Raw genomic sequence first — 25,668 nt, 5'->3', positions numbered from 1 at the left:
CATGTCAAGCTGTCCCCAACCACCTGCAACTCTAGTTCCAGGGGATCCAATGTCTTGGCTTCCTTGGGCATCTGCATATACATGGTGCATATAAAGACATACAGGCACACACCTAAAAATACACACACACACACATACACACACACACACGTGTCCAGACCAAGCAGACTGAATCAGGTTAAGCACTATTTATATGTATCTCAACCCTGAGGTAAAAAGCATTATCATTTTCTCCCCCTTTATCAGACCGGAAATTGAGGCTCAATGAGGTGCAACTCGTGGTCTTTAGACACCAGCTGCCGCTTGGGGATCTGGGTGTGCTTGACCTCAGCCTTTGTCTTATTGCTCCCTGGTGGCCTGGTGGGAGCAGAGGAGGAGGAAGGAACGCTGAGACAACGTGTAATGTGTAGTTAGGTGCTGTTTGTCCTAAGGAAAGGAGATCCAGTCAATCTTAATCACTTGCAATGCATTCTTCAATGTGAGCCCTAAGATATTGCGTCCCGAATCTAGCTCCTAGGGAAGCAATACACCGTCTTGTGCACAGCATGGAACTACCAGCAGAATTTTCTAGGCTATGCTGTTCGAATCCCCAACCACTGATCAGTATAGTTCTCTGTGTGTTTCTGCCCAAAGTCTTTATTTAACATCTATTACATATTCAACAACTTTGACTTCCCAGCTAGTCAAAGAACTCAGGCCTCGCTGCCACTCACGGTTTTCTCTATAGGGCCCATTACTACCTTCTTGGGGTTAGGAGGTGCAGGCAGCACTTCAGTACCACAGTCGGACACCACACTAAAGAGCAAAATCACCAGCAAGAAGCTCAGAAACTCCAAAAGCAATCCAGGGAAAACAGCGACTCGGGGGGGGGGGGGGGGCTCAGGGAACAGGAGCCAAACAGAAAATAAAAGAGTGCAAAAGCCCTAGACAGAGAAAGACACAATCCTGAGCCCTCTCTTGGGAAATGGAGGAGCTCAGAGCTTTGTGCTGGGAACGGGGAACAGGCTAGACAAACACCTTCTTTCCAGAAGCTGCCCAAGTGTGAGAAGCCATTGCTCAGGCTGCCCTGGACCTACACAGTAACAATGGTGATATACGGATCATATGTCCAGGTCAGCTAGAGTAGTGAGCAAAGTGGCCACAGGGATGTGTAGCCAATGAGAGGATGTTCCCTGAAGATAGCCCCCAAAACGCCAGCCCCTGGGCAGTGTCCAGCCCCGTCCTGTAATGTCTACATTGTCTGCTTTCGGGAGAAGACACATCCATAATGCATGCTTGAAGACAGAAATGTTCCTATGTAGACAGAATCCAAACATACACACCTCTAAGCCAGCTTGTACACTGGCTGGAACTGAATCCTGAACTGAACCATGAGTTCGAACTTGGAGGAGCAGAAAGAACTGCCAACTCAGGGAGACTAGAATTTTCTCACTGCCCAACCGGAGGGCCAAGAGAAGTTGCAGAGTTATATTATTCCTCCGTGTTCTTTGCAGAGATGCCCGATAAAGACTTACAGATTTCTCAAAGGATAAGTCCCATATGCTAGGTCACAGAAAGAGTAGCAAGAGTTCAGGAAATCAAAGACTTAGTGAAAGGAAATGGACCCAAGCCATCTCTCAGGCAGGAGCATCACAGATTCAAAACCATCCTGGACTACTTAGTGCAGGTGCACAAGAGAAAGAGACAGAGAGACAGAGAAACAGAGGTTACTCTAAGTGAGGTTCTGGGTACTGGCATGTTAGTAGAATGCCATAGAGAGGTACCCTACACACTCATAGTTGCCATCGCATTGATTCATTGTGACAAGAAGCACCTAGTGTGTCAGCCTGTATGCAGGGCCACAACCCTCTTTCAGGTAAAATACTGAATGCGCCCCCTCCACATTCTCTTCTGAGTCTCTGGTGGCACGCTGTATTACAAGCAGGGGCCCGAGACTGAATATTCAACAGGAAGAAGAAAAGAGGTCCTAAAACAGGGACCTTCTCTCAGGCAGGCTGGTAACGGCTGAAGTTCTAGGAGCCCACTTTAAAAAGAGAGAAGTGGCCTTGACTAGCATCGTGGGACTTACATTAGGACCCAAGATTGTGCCTCTTCCTCACTGACCCAAGGTGTAGGCTCAAGTGACCAAAGGCAGGTGATACATGAGGGTGTCAAAGAGGATTCCGAACCGGTGGGAACTGTGGCAGCTGGCAGAGAACCTGCCCCTGCTGAGCTCAGCCCACCCGTTATGCAACCCACTGATTGTTGCCATGTGGACTCTGGACCAGCGTGGCGAGATCTTCCAGCTCTTCAAGACAAGCCAGAGTTCTGGGGTTTTATGAGAAATCTGATTTTTAAATGTTGGCAGTAAATTTTAAAAATGTAAGCACTACAAAACAAACAACACACATCTGCAGACCAGATTTGGCTGGGGGGCTGACAGTTTAGGACCTCGGGGCTGGAGGGTGGAGGGGAAGTCGTGCCTGTAGGCAGTGTTAATGGCAGGCGGGAAGTGAGGCCCGGGCTGTAGTCGCTAAGGCCTGGGACTGAAAGGGTGTTAGAGTGTGGAGGCAGAAAACAAAGTGTGTAGAAGTAAAAGCCGGCTCTCTCCTTAGTATTTGTAGCCAGGCAAAGGTCATTAAAGGGGACCAGAGAAGCAAGATGACCAGGGCGCAGTGTGATTGTCTGGCTGCTACATCGTCACTTTCTCTCTGGATCTCCTTGGAAACCACAGAAATGATGATATACCAGCCTTGGAACCCATAAGAACCACAGCTTGGTCCAGGTCATCCAGTTCATCATCCTCGAGCAAGCAGGCCACAATCCTAATCCTAAACTCACATGGGCAGACCCACCTGCCACCCAAACCAGCGTCCCAGCTCCTGCAGTCACAGGGCCTTAATTCCCTTTCCTTTGTGGGAAGCAGTCTGCGCTTTCTTTGGTCTTCTGTCTGGCCTATTGATGTCGTTTTCTAAGAAGGAACAAAGTGATCCCATAGTCACATGCTCTTGACTTCTGGGAGCACTCTAGACAGTCTTTATAAGGTGCCACATCAGATGCAATTTAAACAGACTGCTCTGAAGTTCCACGAAACGTCAGATGAAGGCAAACCGAAGATATTATTGTGACCCAGTCCACACCATGACCATCAGGGTCCAAATGGCCAGTCCTTTAAGGAACTTACCAAAAAACCCAAAAGACTCATTCTTGGCTCTCAGGAGGAATCCAACCAACCATTCATTTCATAGCTAAAGAAGCCCAGGGTCCCCAGATGCCCCTGAAGTCTGCTCTGTCACAGGGACCTCCAACCTGCGACACGGATTTTATCGAAAGCCTGCTTCACCCATCGTCATGCCCAGCAAGAACATGCTAGATCAGCAGGGGCATGTACCCCAAGGGACAGTTTCTAGTGATCACCAGGAGCAAACAACTTGAGAGAGGCAACGGGAAGGACTCAGACTCACAGAGCCACACTAAAGAGAGGCAAACGGTGCCACGGGAGAAAGTAATAGTGAGGCCGAGCATGATGGTATCTGTAATCCTGGCACTGAGGCAGGAGGATGGCAAGTTTGAGGCCAATCTGGCTACACAAGGTAAATTCTAGATCAAAATCAAACAAAAATTCAAGGACTAATTCTTCATTTTTACCAAGAGGGTTTACCTCAGCATTCTTTTAGGTCAAAGGAAACACTTTCTTTTCCCCCCTAGCTAGATCACTGATACTGGACATATTTATCAGAGGGCTGCATAAATAAATTACCTTCAGCAGGGTTATTTCGTTTTATTCTGCTTCAGAAATCAACTTGTATTTAAATTAAGAACTCCACCAGTACAGCAAATGCCCCATACATGGTTAAAAGAGAAGAAAGCTTGGCTCAGAAGAAGGAAAACCGGATGATGGTGCTTAAGGCTCAGTCTTCCTGATATTCAAAGCCACATGAGGCAGTCCCCGGCTCTCCTGAAGGGATGATCTCAGATTCCATGCATTAAGATGGCTGAGGGAAACTCACATTTTCCCATGAAAAAATGACACTGCACGTGACATCCCATTAGGCTGTATGATGAGGCTTGGCCCAGAAAGCACGGTGAACCCCAAAGGAAGTTGAGCCACTGCAAGGGATCCCTGTTTCCTCCCCCAGCCCAGGTTGCTACATCAATCATTTTCCTTTTGCTCACAGACAGGGACACCGTAACCTCTTCCTGTAAATTTTGAGGGGACACGGCTCCTGACACTACATCTTATTTCCCACGACCATTGTCAGCTTGGGCTGACTGTAACTATCTTCCTTGGCAATCTCCTCTGTTCTCAGCATGTCCACAGTAATCCTGCACACGTATGTGCCACAGTAGGAAACACTTAAGTTGAAAGATCATGATATAGGTTTGTGTGGTGACCATATTGGAAAAAGTATAAGAGCAAGGAACACTTTGGGGTCCCTAAAAAAGGAAATCAGCCTTATTCCTTTCTTTCGACTTCAACTTTCAAAGTAGCCAGCCCTTCTCTCGCCCCTTTCTCCCTCTTCCTCTCTTACCTATCAATTGTCTATCAACTCTCAATCATTTTTTATCTATATGTTTGCATGGTGTGTGCATATAAAGTATTATATGATTATGTGTACACAATGCAAGTGTGTATGTGAATAAAGACTCTTACATGTCACAGCACACATGTAGTGGTCAGAGGACAACCTTAGCTGTAGGTCATCTCCTTTCACCTTATTTGAGACAAGTTCACTGTTGCATATTCTAGGCTAGCTTCCAGAGAGCTTTAGGGAACTCCTGACCCAGTCCCCTGCCCTCATCTCAGGTAGAAACCCTGGGATTTCAGATCCCCATGACCACTCCTGGCTCCATGTGGGCTCTGGGGGCCTGAACTTCAAGCCTGCACAGCAAGAGCTTCATTCACTGAGCCCTCTCTCCAGCCCTCGTATACCTATCATCTATTATTAATCAACCTTCATTATCTTCCCAGAACAAACTCTCGCTTTAGAGCAATCTTGAATGAATTCAGTATCTCCTACTTGGGGACATGTTGACTAGAGTAGGAGTTACCCACTTGCTTGTCACTGCTCCTCAAGCTAACCTTTGGATTTTGATGCAAACCCCAGATTCACAGTCCTGGAGCACACCAACTCTCTGGGTAGACTGAGAGTACCTGCCTGGCTGGCTCAGCACCCACAGTGGCTCCAGCTCCAACACAAACACACTGTGACAGCTATCAGCTCAGAGGTGAACTTGATTTCCCCAAGGCCTGACGTTCTCAGTGAGTTCTGGCTGCTGTCCAAGGTGCAAGCCCGCCTTGCCTGGGCCCCTAAGGGTGAGATGACAGAATCCTTATGTCGCATTCTTTCTTCCCTCTCCGAGAGCAGATGTGCATTTTACCAGATGCTTCTTTATCATCTCAAGTCATCTCACCAAATAAAACACTCCATGGGTAGAAGCCTTTCTGGTTCTGATGCTGGCCCCTTTGTCCCACACCTGCAGAGCCCGGGCTCTGGCTCTAGGGCACCCTGACCTCAGTAGCGGCTTTTTAAGAGCAGCCTACCCTGGCCTCTTTTGGCTCTTATCTCGTCCCCTGATCTGATTTGTGGACTTTTGACTTAGTTTTGACTCTTGTCCCCATCATATTTCTCTCTCTCTCTCTCTCTCTCTCTCTCTCTCTCTCTCTCTCTCTCTCTCTCACACACACACACACACACTCACAGACCAGGACCTGCTCTTCTCTGCTCTTTATTGCTACAGGAAAGGAACTAGAAAGTCGGCTAAGGGCCTCCCTGGTGCTCCTGCCTGGGTCTCTGTGCTCCCAGGCTGGGCACGCACTTACTCCAGCCTGGAAGGCAGTCTCTGGGGAGGGGGAGGGCAGTGGCTGCTACAGTAAGGAACCTTCTGATGGCAGCTCCCAGACCTCCAGTCCTCTGAGACCACGGCAACCATCTTTCATCATTATAGCCCCCTCCACTTAACGGTGGAGAATGCGTGGATACAGCTGCATCTTGGTACTGAGCACAGAAGGCTTCCAGGTAGCATTTCTTACAGGAAAGAGTAGAGAAAAGAGGGAGGGGTGTTAATCATGAAATGACATCAGAGAGACAGCAGGGCTGTGTGACGGAGACGTCTTCTGGGAGGGCAGGCCGACCATGGGAGGTCAGCTGGATGGCTGCCGTCTGGGGAAGGCTGAAACAGTGGGCATGAACACGGATGTCCTCTCTGTCTCAGGGATAACCTGAGGACCATGTGCTCCGTCTGAGAGTCTGTAGAAAAGGACCAATAAGATAGGCTGTTGCCCGTGTAGCTAAGGACGCCACTTTCAGGCACTCCCTGCAAGGCAATATGGGTCACTCTGGGGCTGAGACCCTTCTCTGAGCTTGTACTCACTCCCAGGGCTGTTGGACATTGCACAGTCAAGCAAACAAGCCTAACCTTAATATCCTCTGGGGAAATGTCTTGGGGGTGGGGGAGTTGGATAAGGGGTGATCCAGGAAGACCACTATGCAGTTCTGTCCGAGTCCCTGCTCAGATCCAACCAGTGTATAGGATACATAGTCTATGAGCAGCATCATTTATATAGCCAGCCAGATACTGGCACTGAGGAAGGGAGGCCACGACCAAACCAAAGAAGTCACTACTGCTGAGAGTGACAAAGGGGAAGTGCAAGCTGAACGCCAGCGGATGCTGAGTGCAAGCGAGAATCGCATGCAGGAGGAGCACGGCTCTCCCACACCCCCACACCCTCAGAACCTCCTTTGCTTTGATTGTCACTTTTGAGAAGGACGATGGAGGGAACGAACATTTGGCAGACCAAGGGGACAGGTTAGAGATAATACTCAGAGCTGCTTCTAGAAGCAGTGAAGTTCAGACCTTAAAGTCCGACTCTAGAGAACAAGAGACATTCTTACCTTATGGGCTGACAGAGAGATTTCCTACATGTCATTAAGATCGGATTGAAGAATCTGCCCAGGCACATTGCTACCGGCCTGGCTCTATCATTCCCACTGGATCATGGTAAGGCAGTGCAAGGAATTCCTGGGGACCCCAGGGTCTGGGGCACAGCTAAGGACCAGAAAGACTAAGGGACAAGGAAGCCAGCAAATGTCAACCGAGGGAGGTACTATGGGACAAAGTTTCTGCTAACTATATGTATCTGATTCTCCCATGTGGTAAGGGTTAGAGTACAGAGGATGACACCGAAAGTGTCCCATCTTACAAACAGGACAAGAGTTAGTCTAAATCCACAGCTAATCAATACAGAACCCGGGATGCAAACCTGAGCCTGCCTGACTCTTATGCGCATCCATCCACAGCACAAATCCACAAGGTCAGAGGCCCAAGTGAGCATCTTCAAGGGCATGGAAGCACCCAGAAAAGGGAAGATGTTGACCTGAATCTAACAACTTAAAGATACATAGTGTTTAAACTTCTTGAAATTCCAAGTAAACATGTATGTGTGTCTGTGTGTCTGTGTGTGTCTGTGTGAGTGCATGTGTATTTCTGCAGTGAGAATCTGTTTGTGCACCAGATATTGCATGATCACACTGAGGTAAACAAAATGATTTATGAAGTGTCTGCAATGGAAAGGAATGAACTCACAAGTACAGAGAAAAGGCAGAAGCCATCGCTTATCCTGGGCTATCTCTCCTCAGTCCTGGGTCTCCCCTCACGCTAATCAGAGTCACAGCAAGAGAGCGAGCATGCTTTCTCTTGCAGCTTATCAGTGAGCATGTAGCACCTCAGACCATGCCCGGTCCTCCAAAAGCTAATTGGTTGAATGGATTCCCACAACATATTTCTGTGTGTGCCTTTTTCCTCAAAAATCTATTCACTGATGCTTATCAGACTCCCCCAAAATCAAAATGTCAAGTGCAACATACTTCGAGAATAAAAGGCACCAAGTCTGTTGTTCAGGCCCCTCCTCATCCAGTGGGAGGGATCCCCTGGGAGGGATATGCGTAAGGGAAGCTCCTGAACCTGCTGACCCTCTCAGCTTCCCAGGTCAGAGGTGCCAGCAACACAGATCCCCATCAACCAGGTGTCTTCAAGATGTCACTGTCCGGAGACAGATCTGAATCCCAGGCACTGTACCAACATTCATATGCTTAGGATACAGACCTTTCACAGAACACCGCAGGAATCACCCACTTACCCACCTTCCACCTGGACACTTGTTATCCGGCAGCACCCCCACTCCGACAGAGAGAACTGTAAAAATGGAGACGTCACGTCTAAACAGGCTGGAGAATGTCTCACCATGGGTGTGGATGCTCAGAACTCATGGTCCAGCTACGGACCTTTTTAAAGTCTCTCCATCCACTTATTCCCTCAAGAACCCTGAGGCCAAAAAAATGTGTTGCAGAACACATACACCCTGAGTCTGTTTCCAGATCCCCCATCCTCAGAAAAGAGAGCCCAGAACCCCGAATTAGAGCATTTGACTCATATAGCCACATGCCTCACAGCTACACAGCAGCCTCTGATGTCTGAAGGGAGCTCTCTCTGATGGTTAAGTCTTTGGTCACGTCTCCCCTCCAGTCTGAAACACCAGAACTGAAGTTCTCTTGAAAAAAAGGGGGGGGACTGTGGTTTTATTAGGATGGCAACAGGGAGACTAGATGAGGATACCCTAAGCCACCTAAACTGCAGTCAGGATCAGAAGTGGCCATCTAGAAGCCAAAGAGACTATGGGCGAAGACTTTGTGATCCAAAGGTGATACCCAGAGAGAGGACACAAGCTGTTTTGTCTTAGACTCCCTTCTGCTCATTTATTTACTTTGAACCCAGAAGCCAAACTGTCAGGGCTCTGCATATGCTCTGAACAGATGGCAGGAGTTAAGGAAGTAAGAATTACAGCAATGTTGGCCTCTTCAATGGGGGTGGACACAGCCCAGTGGCTCAGAATGGACACAGCGGGAAACACCAGTTTCCATCAGTGCCAATGAGTAATTAAAACCGCATCGCCTTCCAGAGCTCTCTTTATAGAGATCCATTATCCCGACAGAGATAACTGCGAGATGAATGCACCTTCCTCTCAAGGCACATCTTGCCAAGATGGAACATTCAAAGTTTCCACAGTCCTTCAGGGAAGAAGGAAATGAAAAACAGCAGCGCGCTGACCACACAGGCGTCTGCAGCGCACTGACCCTGCAGGCTTCTGCGCAACCTCAGACTCAGAAACAGGGCTGTCGAGTTCTTCCAGGAGCACGGAAGAGGTGCAAGAGGGCTGGAAAGTGTGTGTGTGTGTGTGTGTGTGTGTGTGTCTTGGTGCATCTCCTGCTAAGTACTTCCTTCACGACACAGCTAATCCGATTAGCAGCTTTAGGAAACTCCGAAGCAGTCATTCAAGAGCTCCATTCACAGAGCAGCTAGGCCCATGCCTGCTTGGGGCTCCATTCTCCTCACAGCAAATCAAAAGCATACAGAGGGGCTCTCCCCGAAGGACAGGCTCTTGCCTCCTGGCCCCACGCACGTTCAAACGCCACCACCACATCCTCTGGTCAGTCAGCTAGCTCCCGGGACTGGGGATTGAGCCCATTCAGAAATAGAGAAGCTAGAACTCTTTCCACTACACACGGCAGGGGGTGGGGGGCGTTTCATCAGCACTGTCAGCCAGGTGGCCTCCTGCAGCTGGCAGCTGTACTGAATGAAGAGGTGTCACAGAGGCGCTCCGTTGCAGGGCTGGTGATGAGTCACCAGCTGTCTCTGGTCTTCATTTCTTTGTCTGTAGAATGGGGACTTAGAGCAGAAGGAGCTGCTGGAACAGAAGGCTTGAGGGAAGGAAGCTCAGGGTGTGGACAGACACGATGTCATTGGGGTTGGACAGAGGACAGAAGGGGAAGGGAGCCTGTCTCTGTAGACTGTGAACTGGGAGCCAGACTAAGGAAGCAGTCAGATCAGCAATAGGAGCAGCAGAAGGGGTCTCAGGAGCAGAGTTGTGCTTGGCTTGGGCAGGATCCTCCGGGGTCTGCCTCCATCTTTGCATGCCCTTCTTCTCTGTGCTCCTGCTCCTTCCTCCTCTTGTAAACACTGGGTCATTGGATTTAGGGTCCACATGGAGGATCTCATCTCAAGACCCTTTAATAACTACATCTACAAATTCCCTATTCTATGGGTCACTTCCTAGTGGACATGAATGGGAGAACACTATTCCATACATACAATATGGTACAGTGGCCAGGAAGGTGACCTGGACGCAGGATGAGGACAGAGAGAACTGAGGCAGGAAGCACATTAGAATTCAGCTCAAGCCTGTGGCCCACATGAACAGTTAGAAAAGTCCCTCCTGGGAGCCCCAAAGACCTCAGAGAACACCAAATAGGCTCCTAAACAAGAACATGGCTCCTCATTATTCTAGACTCCTTCCCAAACCATTCTCCACTCCTTCCAGATGGCCAGATGGCAATGGAGTGACCAGGGAAGGATGCAACAAGCCTGGACTAGCTCCACCTAAGCTCCAGGTGGGACGCTGCCCCTAAGTGAACTCAGAACATGAGCATCTCCGGCACCTCTAGACGAAGATGCTGGCTGCTCCACTTAGAAGCAAACTGACATTCCTGTGTTCTATAGCCTAGAGAGTAGCTCCAATCTCACAGGGTAAACAGAGAAAGTGGCCTGTGGGCTGCTCTACAGCGACAGCCATTTCCCTGTCGCCCTGCTCAGGGACTTCAGCCCTCTTCTACCGGAGCTCCCTTCTCAGCAACCAAGAAAGAAAACTGCACTTACCAAAGTTTAGGAACTAGGTGAGCTATAACAAAGAACTCATCCTTCTCCATGTTTGAACCTAGCAAGAGTGGGTAAGGTGTGGCTCCTTTGAATTTTATTTTTACCCCAGAAAATGTTTGAAGGTCTACATATAAATTTCTTCCCAGAAACATCATCTCTCATTTTAAAATCACATCAAAAGGGAAGCCATCTTCACATCCACATATAAGAGCTTACAAGAGGTGTGCCAGGGCCTGCGGACCACTAGCTAGTGTCCTCGCCATCATAATAGCTCGCTGGCATGGAGTGAGGGGCATCCATGACGGGATGGTACCAAACAGGTAGACTATACCAGCACATCCCAGTAAGACCTTTGTGTTTAAAAAAGTGAAAAAGTGTGTGCGTGTGTGCATGTGTCTGTGTGTCTGTGCATGTGTGCGTGTGTGTGCATGCACATGTGTGTGCGTGTGTGTGTGTGTGTGTGTGTGTGTGTGTAGCTGCACACACGACCATAGCACATCAAGGCAGAAAGCAATCCAGCAAACAGACAGTGTCGGTGATCCCTGGGGCTGCAATAACAGGATTTCCTTTTTCCACTTAGGAGCCTTTGCACTTTAAAAAAAAATCAAACAGTATTAGTTTAATCAGCAAAAATCAATAAAAAAATTCCCAACCTGAAAATAAAAGAACTGCTCTAGGTAGATACAAAGTGCAATTGACCCTCAGAGAAAAGCAATTGGAACAAAAATCACCTTGCCATGAAAACACCGAGAATAAAGCCTGCACTAAGCTGAGGAAGGAGGACGTCAGTGGTGTGTTGGGAGGCTTGTTGTCCGGGTCTTGGAGCCCTTTCACATGTGGCAGCTCCTCCCAGTCTTCACTTTGGTCCCAGTTTTTCCTACATCAGTCTTCTCTTTGCAAATATTAAGGAAAATTGATATTTCTTAAACATTTATCTGGTGCCAAACACAGCACATATATTCTTTTCTCAGGTGGCCGTCCCTGAAGGGACGCTAGCATCTGTGTTTGGTGTGGTGTCTGGCCACTGCCTGGCCTCTCAGGTACCTCTCCCTCACATATGTTGTTCCTGAACCCCCCAGCTATGCTATGGTAAGACTTGGGAGTGGCAGAAAGAGAACTGATGGGGCAACTTTGAGAATTCCTAATGACAAACAGGCCTGTTGTGTAGTCCAGAGGGTAACAGGAGACCCGCGTTAAGGAGCCCAAAAATTCAAAACCAATAGCAGACTCTGCATGGGGACCACTCCTGCTTTCTAAGTAAGCATGTTCAACCTGGAGTGTGAGTTGACATAATCACTTTTGGAAATGTTTTGACAGTATCAATTTGAACCCCAGACCTGGCCATTTCACACAGGGCAGCTGCCCAGGAGTAACAGGTACTCAAGGTGCTAGGTTCATCCATTCTCAGATTTATTTAGCAAGAAACACTGAGCTGCCCAAATGTCTGCCTGTTGGGAGCAGTGAGACCCCAGATCCTGAATTTCTTGTAAACAACTTGTTTTCCCCTGATCTGAGTGCCTACAGCTGCTCTGAGCATGAGACCTTCAGGAGTTCTTGATGGCAGGAGAGTGGTTTCTGGTAGGTTTGGCTGGGGCGTGGCTATCTCTATATAATCTGCCCCTGAATACAATAAAGAGGGCATTCTTGGGGAATTCAAGGATGACCTGTGTCGCTGTCTCTCTGTCTGTGTCTGTGTATTTTAACCTCCAGCTCCCTTGGCGGAAGCTCGCGAACTGGGTAATAGCGCACCGGGTGCAGACACGGGGGTGCGGTGCACAGCAATTGGAGGTCCCCACCAAGATATCGGCATCTGCCAGCAGAAGACCATTGGCTAAGCTAGAGGCCATCCAAGCAGCAGAACATTCCCAACACTGGAAGGGATGAACTGTTCCGTCAACCGTGTGTGCCTGAATGTGCAGTAGTGAGGGCTGGTACAAGATGACAGGATAGCACCCACTGCAGGCTCTAGACCGCACAGGCAAAATGGGGCAAGGTTAGATTAGTGATGATGCTGGGGTGAGCGCTGACTATGGGAACATACAGGAGTCTTTGGGGGTCGCCATGGTGAAAAATCCATCACAGTGTGCGCGCAAGATAGTCAGTGTTCCCTGGTTTTGAGGAATACTAAAAAAGAAGTTTAAGAACCACTTTAAGCACAGATTCATTAGGTCGTCTTCTCCAGACCCCTGGGAAGGACCAAGGAAGAGTGTGAACAGATGTGGTGGTAAACCATGAAGAGATGGTTTGCTATGCTAGAGCACAGCTAAGGCTGTGGGTATGCTGTTACGAAGATTAATTCAGTTCTTCATTTGAAACCTTAGCCAGCTTTTCAGACCACATAGAGGAGGCTACACAAACTCCAGTGTTGCTTGTAGACTCAGACACCACAAAGGAAGTCTGACATATCTAATGGTTCCATCCAGTCCCCAGCCCCTAGCAATGGTCCCATGACCTTGTGACAACATCGTCCCTTCATCTGCCAACCCCTGTGACAACTTTGTAGCCATTTCAGACAGAGGTAGAGGTTAAGAGCCAGTGGCTGGATGTTTTGTTTTTCTGACCTTCAGGTTGAACCCCAATATCTGTACTGGGTTTTATTAATCATGTTACAATGGGCCTCAGGTTCAGTGAGATACTTTGCCCCACAAATGGTAGAGAATGGGTGAGGAAGACACTTGACATTGACCTCTGACCTCCACACACATGCACACACAATTGTCCATGATCCTGTATGTGCAGGTGCACAAATATGAGCAAGTACTTGCTATGGGCACGCGCGCGCGCACACACACACACACACACACACGTGGTGGGGGAGGAAGAGAGAGAGAGAAAAATCAGCTAAATTTAAGGTCCCAGATCCGTGCCTCCATCAGAGGAGGTATGTGGTCCCTCCAGGCCTTCCACACAGGTTCCTAGACCTACAGGACAAAGATACCAAAGATTCCTAGAGGAGCCCTCAACAGCATGCTGGGTTACAAACAGATCAGGAGGCCGATACTTACCAGTGTTGTGTGCCATTTCCTCTGTGGGCGGCTTGGTCCAGTCTTCAGCCTTGTCGATGTGAAATAACTTCAGATCCTCCTCTTCCAGGGCAATGTCTCCCCAGAAGACAGCTAGCAAGAGAAAGCACAGTGGGTCAACTAAGCCTGCAAGTCAGAAAAGGAATTTGCTAACCTGCCAGAAGGCACCATATGCGAGGAGCAAATCCTAGAAAAGACAGTCCTGCCAATCAGTGTTCTCCTAGAGCCTCAATGATAATTGCATTAGAGCCATGGTATCTGGGCCAACCACCATGGGAACCCAGAGCCTTGGATGATGAACACCCCTCTGTCTCACCCTCGCTCCAGGCAGCTACAGGCTAAATATCACATAGAGACAACCGTTTCTTTCCTCTTCTGTCCCTCTTCTATAAATGAAAAAGCACAGAGCCATTGTTTACATACCAGTTACAGTATCTGCTGCCCTTCTTTGTGCAGGACCCCCCCTACATCCTACATGTCCCTTCTGTAGGACAAGCAATATTCTAGACCAGCCATTCTCAACCTGTAAGTCACGACCCTTTGGGGCTCGAACAACCCTTTTCACATGAGTTGCCTAAGACCATCAGAAAGCACAGATATTTACATTATGATTTGCAACGGTAATCAAATTACAGTTATGAAGTAGCAACAAAAATAATTTTCTGGTTGGGAGGAACCACCACATGAGGAGCTGTATTAAAGGGCCGCCCGCCGCATTAGGAAGGTTGAGGACCATTGCTGTAGACAGTCAAATCCAGCACCTGGGATCTTGAGCACAGGTAGTGTAGAACACAGACAGGGCTTATCAGGACGCATGCATAATTCTGCTTTGGAGACATGTCCCCATACACCCATGTACTAAAGGTGTGGACCTAGAGTGGCCCCCACTGGAGGTAATGAAGCTGTGAGACCGGTATCATAGGCCCAGACTCCTCCCCCCTTTCTCTACGCTCTGGTGTTCTTCTCTGCCATGCGCACCCCCACAGTCCTGTTCGGCAAATCACTCGACCCATTTAGGCTTCGACTTCCTCATCCGGGGATAAAATTTTTGCGAGTGGAGTTCACATTGTGTGAGAAATAACTGAGATGAGGTTTGCTAACGGCTGGCGCAGGACGGGCCATGGCGAGCGGTCGGTGAACTGCAGAGCCACCCTGATTTTCACGGAGTTCTTCCTGGTACCTGTTTCTCTCCTCATTCCTCCCTCTCTTCATCCTGAAGACCTGCGCGGCCACAACTCTCACCTCTCCTCTGGTGAATTCCCTTCCCACCCTGACACGCCCCTGCCTGTCTCTGTGTTGGTGTAGGGTTTAACTGTGTCATCTACCACCTAACGGATGCGGGACCTGGGCGTGTATCTGCCAGGCTTCAGGCAGACAGGGCTGGGGGCCAGGGCAGTTCATCTAGAATTAGAGTTGTTGTACTTAACAGTTGGCAATGGATTCAATCTGTTTTTCCTTTCTTGTATTGATATTCTCTTACCGAATCTGTATTGTTGCAAACCAGAAAACAGAGCCTCAGCAAAGAAAATCACTTACTCGGGGTCACACAGCCGGCACGTGGCAGAGCCTGCCTCCAGCCCTCGTCTCTCCAGCCCCAGCCCTCCACCTCACAGCCCCCTCACCATCTACCTCTACTCAGCTTCTCTCACTTTGCCTGACTCTAAATGCCCTGAAGACAGGCTCTGGATTTATGCACACACATTTCGTCTGCCCAAACCCACTTCCCACACTAAGGAAGGTCAAGCCAGAGGCCACAGAGTATGGGACAGAATCTGGCAGATGCTGCCCGTGAGACCCTAGGCAAACAGCCTAAGCTCCCTGAGTCTCGGCTTCTTCATCTCTCAGGTGAAGATGGGCAGCGATGCCACTTCCTTCCTGTGAGCATCAGGTGGGATGGCGACAGCAAGCGTTGAGCATGAAGTGGGCACCTGGACCCACTCAGTGACTACAACAAAACATCTCTGTCCTGTAGTCCTCAAGACCCTCAGTAACGGTCTACAAGGCTAGTGATGTACAGTTAGACTGAGTGTTATGCTTTCTAAAGGTGGGATGCTTCCCTCCCTTGAAACGCTGCCCCTCACAAATGCCTGACCCAGAGTAGCCTTTAGCCACACCATCCACAGAAGGGTGTGGGGCTGGCTTTGAGACACCACACAAGGGGCAGGTTCCGTCCCACCTCAGGGCCCAGAGCCCTTGCCACAGTCAGTCGCATTTCCCTCCCTGTGGCCCCCGTGGGCTTCCTGTGATGGAGTCTGGATTCCAAACTCTGCTTTCCTGGCCTATAGATTCCCCCAGACTCCATCCCAAGACCTCCAAAGTGGATCCCATGGACACCACCAAAGATGGTTCAAAAAGCCACCTTCCCACAACTCAGAGTCGCCTGGTGTTCAGACGTTCAGTGGAGATTCAGCAACCCCGATGTAGTTGGTTGTGTTACTCTTTGCTCTTTGGGAGCCCACCACCCAGCTCCCAATAAATACATGGAGAGTTATTCTTATTTATGAATGTCCTGCCTTAGCGTGGCTTATTTCTAGCCATCTACTTTTTGCCTCTGAGCTTCTGCCTTTCTCTATTCTATATTCCTTTTCTTTCCTTCTTATATATGGTTGATTGTGTAGCCAGGTGGTTGGCCCCTAGCATCCTCCTCTCCTTCTCTTCCTCTCACTCCTCCTTCTCTTTCCTGTCCCTCTCCTATTTATTCTCTCTACATGGCAGCCCTGCCTAATTCTCTCTCCTGCCTAGCTATTGGCTGCCCAGCTCTTTATTAGACCAATCATGTGTTTAGACAGGCAAAGTAACACAGCTTTACAGAGTTAAACAAATGCAGCATAAAAGAATGCAACACATGTTTAACTAATATTCCACAACACCCAAACTCCTTTCACAATGTGTTTTCCAAACCATGGAGAGGGGCTTTAGTACCCTCTCTGCAACTCACTGTAGTTAATATTGGGTCTCCATGGAGAAGTACAAGACCCTAAAGAGGGAGGCTCTAATAACAGAGGTGCTGTAATCGATTAGTGATGCCTACCATGGGCACAAGTGGGGAGGTGCAACCCTTCTCCTACATGACTGCTAGCTTTGCTTTCGTTGATAGAAAGGAAGATGGCCTCACACTGGTTTAGAAAAGAAAACAAGTTTGATCAGGGCAGCTGCTTTCTTGTAAAATCCAAGAGATAAGTTGAAATAACTGGTTCAAAGTTAATGTATCCACAATAACATACCAGACTGCTGTATAATAGAAACTTCTAGCACCTTTTAAAGGGGCTTCATATCTGAGCCTCAGTGGGGTACCTATTAACTGTCTGTAGTTCCTGGATACTTGGAATGTGGTTAGTATGAAAGAGAAACTGAGTTTTAAATCTTATTTTGCTTGATTAATTTAAATTTAAATTGCTGCCTATGGCTAGTGACCATGCTATAAATATAAAGTTGAATGTAATAAAAACTATGACATATAATATATGTATAATTATTTAAAATCACAAAAAGAATCAGATACCTTGGAATAAGTTTGGTAGGCACTGTGTTAAGAAATACAGACTCCTGGTAAAGTATAAAAAGCAGTGGGCAAGATAGCACATTGGTTAAGGTGATTGCTACCAAGCCCAGTGGCCTGGCTTCAATCCCCAGAACCCACACTATGGAAGAGTTAGCTCTCCCACAAGTTGCTCTCTGAGCCTCACATGTTCAAAATGGCACATACATACACAAATACACACACACACATAAATGCACAAAAATTAAAAGCTAAAGAACTGTAAAATTGGGTAACACCGAAAGAAAAATGTACTATATTCAAGAATGAGAGGCTATGGTTTTAAAGATGAACTCTAAGGTGATGTGTAGGTTCATACACTTCAAAAATTACAATGACTTTTCATTATTGAAAAAATGATCTATAAGTCCACCTCACAATTATGTGAGAACAGTCAAGAGAGAATTGATAGAGCTACCGCAACCCTGTCATAAAACATGCTCTAGAATCGGGTTCTAGATTATGTAAGAAAACTATGAAAAATTAGGTTGCACGAATCTGTGGAAAGTAGGAGACTTTTTGATGGGTTCTGTTGAAATGGCTTAGCTAATGAAGAAAAACTCAAGTAGACTTTGAATTCCACACAACAAAATTAAATCCAAACAGATAAAACATTAAATCCATGGTTGTTTCCACAAAATCTAGAAAGCTAAGTCTACAGTCAGTCCTCTGTGTCAATGGTTCTACACCTGGATCCAACCAACCACAAACCAAAAGCTATTTGAAAAAAATCAATGTGTCTATATTAAACATGTGCAGATTGTTTTCCTTCTCATTGTCCCTAGGCATTACAGTATAGCAATTATTTATAAAGCATTTATGACATGTCAGGAATTATATTGGAGGAAGTGCATAGTGCTACGTGCCAACTATGACACCATTTGACAAAAGGAAGTTGAGCTTCTGTGGATTTCAGTATCTGTGGTGAACTCTGGAAGCAGTTCCCACAGATACCGAGGGAGGGACAACTGTACATCTAAAAAACACACCTACTGAAATATTACTGAAAGACAGAATGGGACCCATGGAACCCATCTATGAGAAAATTCTCCAGGCATACCCATCACCTCTTCCACTGCCAGACTGTTATCCGTGGACCAGGAGCATCGACAGCATCTTGGAACTTGACATAAATACGTCCAAAGCCTCAGAGGCCATCCTGGTCTTTCTGAGAAAGAACTTACATGCTTAAAAGATCCCTTGAGTAAATTACATACACATTAAACTCTGAAAATCACTAGTAATAGTGACAAGAGATTGTCCCCAGAACCCCTGACTCTGGAGCCACAGTCTTTCTGCCATCTGGGGTCAGAACTTGAAAATGCAGAGCCATAGAAAGAATTTCAAATGCGTTTCCATAAAAATAACCCTCTGCCCTCACTCATGTCCTGTCGAACCCACTAGAGTTTCAACCTGCAATTCAGAGAGTTGTCAACAGGTGGTGGCGTTTGGTTATGGCATTCTGAGTCATAAAGTAAATGGCATTTCAGGAAGAGGTGGCGAATGAACTACAATAGGAAGAATGTTTTTCAGGAATAAAAAATAGAAAACCTTAATGGAGGCTCACAGCTGTGATTCTAGTAGTTAAAAGACTAGGAGAGAAGGATTTTCATGAGTTCAAGGCCAGCTTGGGTTTACATAGTGAGTTCTAGGCCAGCCTAGACTATGCAGAGAGACCTGTCTCCAAAAATTAAAAGAGAAGGAAGGAAGGGAGGGAGATAGGGAGGGAGGGAGAGAGGGAAGGAAGCAAGGAAGGAAGGAAGGAAGGAAGGAAGGAAGGAAGGAAGGGAATCTTCAGAAAGTGACCAAAAGAAATTTGTGTATCCATGTGTATGCGGCATAAGTACATGTTTGTAAGGATGTGTGCATGTATGTGGGAGATAGGCATAGACAAGTATGTGTTTATACATAGGGGTCAGAGGTTAGCATCAGGTACCTTCTTTACTCTCTTCCTCAAATACAATTTTAAAGTTAGTATGTGTAAAATGTTGAAATACAAACAAGAGACTGATTTTAAAAGTATAGTTTCTTTTTAAAATATTTAGATTTGTTTTGCTTATTATTATTATTATTATGCATGTGTTTATGATAGGGAGGCATACACACACAAGGGAGGTCAGAGGCCAGTTTCATGGAATCGGTTCTCTCCTCCCACCTTTATGTGGGCTCTAGGAGTTGAACTCAAGTTGTCAGGATTCCCAGAAAACACTTCAATCCACTGAGCCATTTCCCCAGCCCCGAAAACAAACCTTGTAATAATGCTTAGTAATGGCGTAGTGATGTTTAGCAACGGACTGGAGTGGACATAGCCTTGCTTGGCAGTGTTGGCTGATCCCCTGGTGTGAAGCCGATTTTAGTCACCGATGGTGGAGTTAGAGGCTCCTCACAAGCTGGTGAAACAGCTCCAGCTCACTACTGCTCTGGTGATAGGTGCATAGCTATCACAGCTCCTGATATCTGCTCTTTCCTGGGGTAATCATGTGTGCCTGCCCCTTGTAGCCATAAGGGAGGAAGGCCCGCAATCTAAATGTTCCTGGGTCAGAGCCCTGCCGAGCATCATCCTCCACCCCAGAGTGTAGCCAGCGTAGCACCTCACCCTGCCTGTTCTCCACCCACAGCAGTGCTCTCTCTGTCCCCAGGCAGGCAGAGGAAGACTCCCTCCCACTCTGATGCCAGCAGCAGCCACACTCGCTAAGGTGTGGTTCCTTAGCTACCAGGCATTTCGTCAAAGGAATGGGGAACGAGCAGAGCTGGGCAGGGGACACGGTTAAAAGCACACTGGCCAAGGGAATGGCGTGCAGAGGCAACAAATGGCAAAGCTCTGTCGGGGCAGGAACAGAAGTTGCCTTAGTGAAGCCAAACTAACTGTATTTTTTGGACATGGCGACATTGATTCCTGAAGATGGCAGGACATGAGGTCGCAGGAAATGAGAGGTTTAACAAGAGCAGAAGGAGAAGGAGACCAGGCATGGTGAGCAGAGATCCAGGGCTGAGTGTACAGGGGTCCTGGGGGACCCCTCATTTTGGAATAGTACATCATGGCTTGCCACTCCGTCCATGTACATATTCTCCCCCCACTACCAGGACGAGTGAATCTCCCGGAAGAAGTCCTGGTGGGGGGAGCATCGTGAGGATATTAGGAGAAATCAGACCCTTGGCTCTGCATCCAGATTTGAGCTCAGTTCTCTGTTCCCACACAGAGTCAGCTCCTGGAACTGGGATTCTGGGTGGACCCAGCAGAGAGTGTTCTGTTTCACATGAGCCCCTGGCATGGCCAAGACAGCTGGGAAGGTGCTTAGAGGGGACAGAGTGCAGGAAGGTGGCCCTGGAAATCCCACACGACACTCCCCACTGGAGTTTTCTCTGAGTCTTGGAGACGCTGGGATTCTGCTAGTGTTGAATAAAACCAGGTGCCTGAGTCTGGGTGCCAGACCTACAGAGCTGGGGGTCTGGGAGTCCAACTAGGCAGAGGGAGACTCGGTGCTCCAGAGCTGCTGTCTGCACCAGTCACTCGACAAGCTGCGCCTCACTAGCTCCCAGATAGCATAGATCAGCCAGCCCCCAGCCTTCCCAGAGTCTCTTGGCCATATGCCTCCCCCAATGGTTCTCTCCAAACCCCAGGAAACCTGGTCTCCGCATGAAGAAACCCTGCAGCAGTGACCTCTCCTGCCCTCCCGTCTCCCAGCCAGCCATTTCCGGATTCTCTCATCTACACTTAGAGCTTGGGAACTTTTCAATCCCCTCCCTGCCTAACCACAAATCTCACCGGATGGGGCTCTATCTCAGCACGTCCACACTGATGAAGAGGGCACAGCGTACACCTCCACAACTTCTGCAGGAAGCTGCTCATGGTCCCGTACAAGTCATGTTTGCCTTCGCTGGCATTTTTTCATCAGCACGAGAGACAACTGAGCAGCTCCAAGCTGATGGAGGTCTGGCCCACAATCCACTTGCCCTGAACCCCAGAGGAGGATGTTGATGTTTGCCTTCGCTGGCATTTTTTCATCAGCACGAGAGACAACTGAGCAGCTCCAAGCTGATGGAGGTCTGGCCCACAATCCACTTGCCCTGAACCCCAGAGGAGGATGTTGATGTACGGAACTCCAGGTCTCAATCAAAATGATGAAATCAACACCTCCAGGGACAGGGCCCAGGAACACACATTTAAACACAGGCTCTGTCACACCTCATTCTGATTCATACTCAAGTTTAGGAACCAACAGAGTCATTGGTCTCTAAGGCACCCCAAATCCAACCATTGGCTTTCCTCCAATGTCTTTTAGATATACGCGGAGATCTGCCTAACATTTGCCATTTACCCATCCCCATGGCAAACTACTCAAGCAGCTGGGTGCCTTGTTGGCACTCTTAGAGGGCACCTGGGCTAAGCCCAGGTTACCACTGGAACTAAATGTGGAGAGTTCAAACTATTACTGTTCCTCTCAGGAAACTCTCCAAGGTGGGGCAGACGGGCCAGAGGCAGGAGAATTACAGGGAAATCCTACCCAGAGATGCTTTTAGGTCTGTGAGTTTTCAGCAGAGGGATTTAAAAGGTTTGCAGCAGTTTTGTGTGAATCTTTGTCAGGGCAGTGTATGTACAAACAAACAGGGAGGGTTTTGGGTTTTGGTTTTTTATTGTTGTTGTTGTTGTTTTTTTTTTTTTTTTTGTAAAAAGTTAATCGGCTTAAAGTGTGCAACTAAATCTGCAAAGCTTACATTAAAGTGACCCACAGAGAAAGGACCCCATGGAAGGAAAATCTCTAGGGAATACAATATGGCCTCTATGTTCTTTTGTCGTCTCCAGCTATAAATATTCATGGGACAGTGTTAATGGGGTCCACGGCTCTATGCAACCACAATAGTTTTTTTGTTTATTCTCAGGACCATGAACTTTGAAACCATGACCCTAAATTTCAGCACTCCGCTTTCAGCCTCACTCAGGAGCGAGTGGGTGGGGAGAGGTTTGGCTTTCGAGGCCAGGGAGGAAGCAGGCGAGTGTGAATCGGGCCTCCTGGATCTTTGGGTGCCGATTAAAGGGCAGGATCTGTTTGGTATGGGAAGCCTCCTGTCTGCAGAGTCCGCAGCTGCTCCTGGGGAAATGACCTTCTTGAGGGACGGATGGCTGAGCTATGTGAGCATATGGCAGAGAGGAGTGGAAGCAGTAAATATTTTAATTGGGCAAGACAGATTCATTGTGAGTTTTATATCGAAGTCTTAAAAAAAAAAACAAGTTTGCATCCAGGAATTTCTAAGATGGAAAAATGTAAAAACCATCTGAGCAGTTCACTAGTTCTCCACAGGAGGAAGCCAGGGCACAGGAAGGCAAACCGGGCCTCAGCTCCCCACTGTGGTCTTCCTCACACGAGGGATGACAAGCAGGAGACACACCTAGACCTCTTTTGGCTTGCTCTCACCCAGAACAAATGCCCTTCATTGGTCTCAACCCTCCTGTCCATCAAACCTGTCCATGGCCTCTCAATCCATCTTAGCACAGAGTCGCTTAGCCCAACGCTGACTGGGAGACAGGGTCCTAGTAGAGACATATTTGCCATCTACACCTTCCATTGTACCAGAGCCCGTTACCTATTTATTCCAGGATAAATCTAGTTACCACCCCCTAAACCAAGTGTATGCATCAGAGACCCTGTAGGATCCAAGTGTCCACCGGACGCCTATGTCTGTCAGGACCTGGGAGAGCGCCCCTACACAGCTGAGTCCTCAGGAACAGCTCTAGAAACTGCTGGCATCTCATGGCAGATGAGCTGGGGCCTCTGCTTGTGGCCACCTTGCCCAAGGGTACATGTGGTCTTCCGCCTTGAACCTTCATCTAAATCATCGTGCAGTCACTGACAGTGGTCAGTGGCCGTGACATGGCTTGGCTCACTGAAAGCAAAAATGCCTGTCAGCAAACTGAAACTATAAAAGGTATGCAGCAGCTTGACATTGGCAGGCCCAGCCTAAGCCTTAAAGCTCCAGATAGATTTCATGTCCTGAGCCCTCCCTCTCAGCTGGTGATTTCTTAGATGCACTCGAAAGAGCTAAGCCAGCTCGCAAAGTCGGCTGCTGGCACTGGGACACTACACACGCCCATACTTTCTCCACTCACAAACTGTGAGGAATGTTAACCAAATCACGGTCACGGTAAATGACTAGCTGGAGCCAGACTTGGGCTTTCTGCTCAGCCCTTTGCCCAGCCGGTCTGCTTCTGCACCCTCATGCCCCAGTTCCCTTGCCCACTCTCCCGGGGGAGAGTTGCTTCAAACAAGTTGCTTCAAACAAGGAAGAAACACTGGCGGACAGTGCAGGAGAAGAGAGGAATCTGGGTAATTCTCCCTGCTGAGGTGCTTCAGCCCTGCCCGTGGCATCTCATGCTTCTGCCACCACCATCACCCCCTACATACACACACTGGTTCTGACACAATAACATTGCTTCCTCCTTGATTCTGCACCACAGGGAGAGCTGGCTTGTCTCTGGGCACCTCACCTCTCTAGCTTGTTCCCCTATCTCTGTGTTTCTAACTACTTCTTCATTAATATGGAACAGGTATTGTGATCCTGTCCCTGCAGGATGTACACACTCACATAGCTGCTGTGAGGAAAACCTCTTGGTTCTTTCCACCGCTAAGATGGAAGATGGGAGGCTAAGCAACTCTTCTGACCCCAGTGATGCTCCTCATTACCAGATCCCAGTAGGATACGCTTTCCTGCCGCCTCACACCACCGCCTCCCACAGCAGAAGCTCACACCAAGTCTACTCAATCACGTCAGGAAGACGCAGCCTACATCCTAAAAGCCAAGAGCATCTCAGATTTTAACTGTACGCCATGTGTGCTTGAGTCCAGGAACAGGCACATTTCATAAGTCCCAATCTCTCCGCTGTGGAATGATCTTTCAAAGGACCATAAATTACACGCACAATTGCGCATGACTCATTCTGAAGCGAAAGGCCACTGGAGACCTAAGCAGTGAGCAGAGTGGAAAGATATACTAGGTGGAGAGAAGAGGAGGCCTGGGGCCTCGCTCGAGCCAAGCCACAACCCCCCCTCCCCTCCACTCCACAGGGTCCTCACTGGGAAAATGAGACCTCTTGAATAGACACCGTTCCTCCCAGTTCCGACATTCATCGGACTTGATGGTACAGCTGGTTAACTTCAGCAGAGCCCATGGCTCGTTATTTTGACTGAATCTTCTACTTAAAGGGCCAGCACGTTTGCTTACCTGTTTCTTTCCCTGCTTCTATGAGAAAAGAACCTCAGGTGCTCTGGAAGATAAAGTTTACAGATTCCCAGGTAGACACCGGTGGCCACGTGACAAGTTCCAGTCAATGAGACAACCCATACACAGCACATGGGAAGCCTCTTCCTGTGTTCTCTACGGAATTTTCTTCTCCCTGCCTTTCACAGCCAGACCTGTGGGCGGTGGGGTGGGCTTTGGCTGCCATCTTGGTCTATGAAGACCAGGGTCTCTCCCATGGAGAGTAAGTGGGAAGATGGAAGGGTCTGGCTCCTGAAGGGTATCCAGGATGAGGCTCCACAAGTCTGGACTCAGACTGCAGACTTTCATGTGACAAAGGAGTGCATGTCCAGTTTTGTCCTGCTGTGGACATGCATTGCCGATCAAGCCTGCTCCTCCCTGCTCTCTCATGTTCTGCCGTTCTGGAGCTAGGAGCCATAAAACTTCTTCCTTATCGCCTGTCACAGTGTTGGGACACTGAATAAGGGAGCACGGACATTTGTCCCCAGGTTCTGCTGGCCTCATCTCTCCTGCCCCTGTAGGTATTGTTGCCAGCAACATTCAGGAGAACCTGTGGGACCAACCATCCAAGTCCTTCCGGTCTCCTCTGGACAGTCCTTGCCAACAGGCCTCTTCCTACTGTACGTTTGCCCACTTCTCCATGGCCTCACCCACAATCAACTGAAGTTGAAAAAAAAATTAAATGGAAAGTTCCAGAAAGAGACTTTAAGTGCTTTAAAACCTTAATAGTGTAATAAAATCTGGCACCCCTATATCCTGTCCTGTGTGACGCACGGCTCTATCCAACACATGGATGTTGCGCACCCTACCTTCCTGTTAGCAACTTAAGGGCCATCTCGGTCACCAGATCCACAGCAACAGTGAATCACAGCCTTCCTGTTCCGATTGTCTGTATCTTTTTTGACCACAGCTGTCTGTATCTTTCTTGTTAAGGGACAAATGGTGATGAGAAGGAAGCTCCAGGACATGAACCATGAGACAGATCAACTTTGGCAGTCGGGTCTAAAAGTCAGCATAGACCAGATTCTGTACTTCTGGTGGCTTCGGTCACTCATTGGAGGTCTTGGAGCACAATCCCTGAAGATAAGGGAGCCAGGGTATCTCCATGAGCTTCAACTTCCAAGGGCCTTAGCTCCAACCTCTCTTAAGAAGTTGGGATTT

General features: G+C 48.2%; 1 protein-coding gene across 1 annotated transcript in view; it reads right to left on the bottom strand.

The window, feature by feature from the left end:
* Window positions 1–25,668, bottom strand: part of Tll2 (tolloid like 2) — a 105,218-nt gene that overhangs the window by 67,234 nt on the left and 12,316 nt on the right. Inside the window, exon 2 of the mRNA XM_057778295.1 lies at window positions 13,698–13,808. Within this exon, the coding sequence (XP_057634278.1) occupies window positions 13,698–13,808 (111 nt within the window). The remainder of the gene's footprint in view (window positions 1–13,697; window positions 13,809–25,668) is intronic.

This window comes from Chionomys nivalis, chromosome 8, assembly GCF_950005125.1.
Source record: "Chionomys nivalis chromosome 8, mChiNiv1.1, whole genome shotgun sequence".
NCBI classification, from domain to species: Eukaryota; Metazoa; Chordata; class Mammalia; order Rodentia; family Cricetidae; genus Chionomys; species Chionomys nivalis.
This window is presented reverse-complemented; position numbering and strand designations above follow the sequence as displayed.